The 6,000-nt window shown below is 40.0% G+C and overlaps 1 protein-coding gene across 4 annotated transcripts in view; it reads left to right on the forward strand.

The window, feature by feature from the left end:
* The window catches only part of RASSF9 (Ras association domain family member 9), an 82,509-nt gene extending 79,623 nt beyond the window's left edge, over window positions 1–2,886 (forward strand). For all 4 annotated transcript variants that reach the window (XM_029597079.1, XM_029597078.1, XM_029597077.1 and 1 more), the window contains one exon: window positions 626–2,886. In XM_029597079.1, coding sequence (XP_029452939.1) covers window positions 642–1,904 — 1,263 coding nt within the window. In that variant the 5' untranslated portion in view covers window positions 626–641 and the 3' untranslated portion in view covers window positions 1,905–2,886. The remainder of the gene's footprint in view (window positions 1–625) is intronic.
* Window positions 2,887–6,000: the final 3,114 nt, after the last annotated feature.

Consider the following 6,000-nt stretch of genomic DNA (forward strand, 5'->3'; position numbering starts at 1 on the left):
GTATAAAGTCCCAAGTTAGTTTGTATCCATGGGAAACTTTCAAAGGGAAACTACCTGCCTAGCTTCTCTTAAAAACATTAGCTACAAGATCCATGGACTTTTTAAACATTGCCCTGCTAAATGTCTATCGCTTGGGTAAGTTGATTATTTCATTGTTGCTGGTGTTAATTTGTTACAGATCCTTCAATATAGAAATGTTCAACATCTGTTCCATAATCCTCATAAGAATACAAAATCTACTGATCATATCTATTTATCACCAGTACATTCTTTAGCAGTAGCAAATGTTTCAGGCTTTCTGTGCCCATGTAGACTTTACATAGAGGAATTCCATCATTGACATTTTTAATGCTGTGTTGAAAAAAGGATCCAAAGGGGAAATTAACAGTAAAGAAGATAATCTTCTCCTAGCATGATAAGCTCAAAGAATTTGACATGGACATCAATATTGGGTCTTAGATTTCATGTACAAAGAGAAGGTCATTAAACTAGTTAGGGTTATGTTATAATACTTTGTTCCCTGTAAACTGATACCATATGATCTTTTTTCATGAATGTCAGTATATAAAAGTGTTAAATAAATAAATAAATAAACCGTTGTTCATATGATGCTTTCCTCGTTTAGATGTTCAAGTAAGAAGATGGATTCTGATGAGAAGGAGATTGTGGTCTGGGTTTGCCAAGAAGAGAAGATCGTTTTTGGACTTACAAAGCACACATCATGTGCTGAAGTAGTTGAAGCATTGATTGAAGAACATCAAATCACACACAGAGGCAAACGTTTTCTTCTGGGACGCCCTAGTGATTATTGTATTGTGGAGAAGTGGAGAGGCTTTGAGAGAGCTTTGCCCCCACCCACAAAAATACTGAAACTCTGGAAGGCCTGGGGCAAAGAACAACCCAACCTCAATTTTGTCTTGGTGAAATCAGATGCTTTTCTTCCTTTTCCAATGTGGAGAACAGCTGAGGCTAAGATCGTGCAAAATCTGGGAAGACAAAAAGAACACAGCCCAGCACATTATGTTAAGACACTGCCAGTAGATAAACAAAAGAGAGTTGTCAGAAAAGCGTTCAGAAAACTGGCCAAAATCAAGCAGGATGTTGCTTCACAAGACAGAGACAAAATGGAGACGCTTGTTCATCTGATTATATCACAAGATCATACTATTCACCAGCAAATTAACAGAATGAAAGAACTAGACGTAGACATCGAGAGGTGTGAAGCCATGCTGCATCTGGATCGAATAGAAAATGAAGGAGAATACTATGTCCAGAATGCATATCTATTGAATTGCTCGAATTGCTCCAATAAGGAAATGATCACGCCATGTTCTCAAAATAAGAAGCTTGAAAACTTGGACAAAAATGATGGAACTTCACAGGTAGATGAACAACTGACACAACATACAATGCTTATTGAAAGTCTTTCTGCTGAAATAGAAAAGGAGATACAAAGCATATGCAGAGAAAGAAATGCAGAGGAGATGCAGATGGAGGGGAAATCCCCAGATGAATCAGAAAATTCAGATTTGGAAAGCATCAAATTTGAGCTAGATAAAAGCATGAAATCTGGCTTACAACTCTATACTTACTACAATTGCCTTCAAAAAGATCTGAAACACAGTGACTTAGTGCTTCAAAAGAAGGCAAATGAATATGATGTTCTAGTGGAAGAGTTTCATTCATTGCATATTGTTGATAAAAGTGATTATAGACATTGTCTGTCTGATGAAGAACAAGCAATAGGCAGAGGGGCAACTGGCAGCAATGTTGGAGTGTGCAACTCCTCTTTCAGGATAACTAACTTGGATATCAATGATACTGACTCTGACACTGGTATAAGTTCTACCCACAGTCAAGACTCTGAAAATGCCTTAGGAGATGTAATACTTATATCAACATAGTAACTTCCATACAGCTATTGCATCAGTGTACAATGACTGTCTCTGTGGGGTATTTTAAATGTTCTTACCCTTATATTCATGTTTTAAAACAGCCCAAATAATATTCTAAGGCACCCCCCCACCCCAGCAAAACAAAAAGGAAATTTGGATTATACAGTTTATAATACAAAAAAGATGAAGATCCCTGTGAACAACCTGTAGATGAATACATGAAAACACATGCAGATTGCCCACAAATTTTCACAGAAATCAATATATTCTTAATAGATTGAATTGTAAGCCATCTTCTTGGGACTATTGACAAAAAGCCTGATTGATTAAGACTCTTCCCCCATTTTGTATCATTGGGAAAAGACTTAAAAAAAAACCAGGCCTAAAAGGTCAAAAAAGAATCAACCACCCTGCTCATTTGTAAAATGTTATTATTACCCACTGGCCCCTCCCCACCATTTAAAATAAACAGCAGTGATATTTTGAACTGTATAAATTTATACCCGTTTAGCCTGAATTTCTGTTTAAAACAAAGCTTTCGACATTTATGCTTTTGTTTTTGACAATGGGGAGTATATTTTTAAGAAAGATTGCAATAATTACTACTTAAATGAAGCGTTGCATTCTTTCATCTCTACTGTCTTGTGCCTTAAATTTGCTTTTATTTTAGTGGGAAACTAATATTGTGTTTTGTTCCTCGGATAAAAATACTATAGACTATTCTGATGGGTGTGCTAATGAAAGCTGCCTGAGAAATGCTTCTCAACCTGAACTAAATGATTGTTATAATATTTGAAAGAAGTCCCTATTGTGAACAGGCTGGAGAGGCTGTTAATTTATTTTTTGCCTAGCTCATATTAATATGTTTTTTCTTGGCTTAGTTGCTGTAATGCAGAATACTAATTTTACATGTTTTAAATGTGTTGACTGTCAAAAGCCAGACATTTTGACTGTTCTGTTAAGTTATTATAATTAAAGGAAATTACTGCTGTCAAAGTACATTTTTTAAACTACTGTAGGCTATTTTTTCCACCTAGTACATGTGATGTTTTGTCACTTCAAAAATTCTTCGATAAGTCAATATGCTCAGTTAATAAAGACTTTGGTATTAGCTCTGTACAGATATTTAAGATACATGTTTATAATCAAGAACTGGAGGTTAATATAACAACTTGTGAAAAATGCATGAAATGCTGCAAAATATGCACATTACAAAACACTACAATTTTTAGTCAGTCTCAGTAGTAGACTCATGCATAGTCCAGTACTCATGAAAGTTTATTTAAATTCATAAAATATGAGCTGCTGCAATAAAAAATATTCAAATCTGCTCATTATTTATGAAATAGTAGAAAACTGGTGTGTAAAAACTTCGTTGCATGGTTTTTAGAAAAAAGATAACTACACCTCAAAGAGATATAGGGGCGGATTTTAAGAGCCCTGCTCGCCTAAATCCGCCCAAAACCGGGCGGATTTAGGCGAGCAGGGCCCTGCGCGCCGGTGAGCCTATTTTACATAGGCCTACCGGCGCGCGCAGAGCCCCGGGACTCGCGTAAGTCCCGGGGTTCTCCGAGGGGGGCGTGTCGGGGGCGGGCCCGGTCGTCGCGGCGTTTAGGGGGCATGTCGGCAGCGTTTTGGGGGCGGGTACGGGGGCGTGGCTACGGCCCGGGGCGGTCTGGGGGCATGGCCGCGCCCTCCGTACCCGCCCCCAGGTCGCGTCCCGGCGTGCAACAGGCCCGCTGGCGCGCAAGGATTTACTTCTCCCTCCGGGAGGCGTAAATCCCCGGAGAAAGGTAAGGGGGGGGGGTGTAGACAGGGCCGGGCGGGTGGGTTAGGTAGAGGAAGGGAGGGGAAGGTGAGGGGAGGGCGTTAGAGGATTCCCTCCAAGGCCGCTCCGATTTCGGAGCGGCCTTGGAGGGAACGGGGTAGGCTGCGCTGCTCGGCGCGCGCTGGCTATACAAAATCAATAGCCTTGCGCGCGCCGATCCAGGTTTTTAGCAGATACGCGCGGCTCCGCGCGTATCTACTAAAATCCCGCGTACTTTTGTTTGCGCCTGGAGCACCAACAAAAGTACGCCAACGCGCCTTGTTTGAAAATCTACCCCATAGTTATTAAGGATGTGCAGAGGAAAAATTTTCATTTTGTTCTGCTCATTCATTATGTAAGGCACCTTCATATGGCTCATTAGTTTAAAACAAAAAAAAAACCTGTAATTTGTTTGTTTCATTTGTTCATTCGTTTATCATTAAAGTCAATGGGGGAAGTACTGCAGCCTATTCTGGGCTCCAAAACTGGTGTTTTTTCATCAATTCTAATGAAACGTGAGGGAAGATGTCATCAGAAAGGGGAAAAGATCTCCTAGATACCTAGATTGTGGCAAAATGGCACCAAAAGTGGCATGAATAGTCTAAAGCATCATAAAGGGTAAAAGGGTACAAGCAGTGGCAGGAGTTCTCCAAGGCATCATGAAATAAGCACAGAAGCAGCAAGAGTAGGAAGAATACCCCAGCACTTCAAAAGAGAGCACCAACAACAGTGGCATAAATTCTCAAATGCAGCAAGAGAGGCAGAGTGGCACCAAGAATGACATCAACATCCTTAAGCACCATGAAGGGGTAACAAAGCCAAAAAGATGGCAGGAAAAACCCTAAGGCATCAATAAAGAGAGAAAGCAGTGCAAAGAGTAGCTTAAACAAACCAAGGTATCATGAGGGTTGCAAAGTATCCCCCCACATTGGCAAGAACACTCCAAGGTATGGGGTATGGCAGCAAGGAAAAGGACAGAGAAAAATCAATGGTGTAATGTCTAGGTATGGCAGCAAGGATGAGTAGAAGGTAGGACCCCCCCACCCCCAAAGTGAAGCACGAGGGGTATACTAGCAAGGCAGAGTAGCATGGGAGATGTGTGTCTTCCTGTTGAAACATTTGCCATTTGTCAGATTTAGTACAAGAGAACAACCTGTCATCAGTGTCACTTTTATGAGATAAGCTTCTATTACATTCCCTAGTTGAAACTGATTTTGCTGCTGGGTGGAATTTTGGGTTGCTTGTAAAATTTGCTGTCTAACTGAAACTTTTTTCACAATCAGAAAATGACAATGTCCTCTCAATAGTGTGGGTTTACTGTTAATGTATAAGATTTCTTTTTTTTAAGAAAGCTTTTCCCATATTCTGTAACTGAACACAGTCTCTTCTATTTGTTGATTTTCTAGTGTTACATTACTTCTTTCATCCTACTAAAAACTTTTCCACGCTCTTTTGCATTTTTTCTCTTGTACCTATAATTATCCAAGAAAGAACAAGGGTGGAAGAACTAGGCTGGGATTCTAGAGATGTACAAAAAATACAGTAATGTAGAGAACTAGAAAAGAGATGGAGTAGGAGAAGAAACTGGAATTTTTACCTGTTTTCAATTTTTTTCTGGGAAAAAAAACTTGCGTATAACCAATAAAAAAAAACATGGTGGGAGAATGAGCCTGAGATTGTAGTGGAACAGAAAAAAAAAGAATCATAAAAGAGGTAGGATGGAAGGAAAAACATTGTTTTATTTATTTTTTTCAAATTTTTTTTCTGACTACAAAACATTGCAGTACAACCAACAAAAAAACAGGGTGAGAGAACTAGACCAAGATCCAAACTGCAAATAATACGGAGGCACCAAAACTCCCATGCTGGTATATCATAGAAATGACAGGTGGGCAAAACAGCAATAAGACCCCTAAGATGGTACATATGGGGTTATGGCAGAAAGGTAGCAAGACCCTTAATGTGATACTTAAGGGGCATAGCAGGAAGGCAGAGCAGTGACAGTAAGATTCCCTAAGGTGGTACATATGGAGCATGGAAGTTAGGCAGAATGACAGCAAGGCCTTCAAGTTGTTTTCATGCATCTTGCCACTTGCATGGAAATTCTGGAACCCAAGCAAAGGCAGATTGATGTGCAAAAAGACCAGCTTTTCCATCAACTCTGTTGCCAACCTTGAGTAATGAGGACTTACGATGTCCCCTACCACTGATAATACACGTTCACTGGGCATACTGGTTGGTGGGTAGGAAAGATTATGCAGTGCCACCTTGGCTAGGTCTGGGCAGACTGTGGACTTC

This window comes from Rhinatrema bivittatum, chromosome 4 (genome assembly GCF_901001135.1).
Source record: "Rhinatrema bivittatum chromosome 4, aRhiBiv1.1, whole genome shotgun sequence".
Taxonomy (NCBI): Eukaryota; Metazoa; Chordata; class Amphibia; order Gymnophiona; family Rhinatrematidae; genus Rhinatrema; species Rhinatrema bivittatum.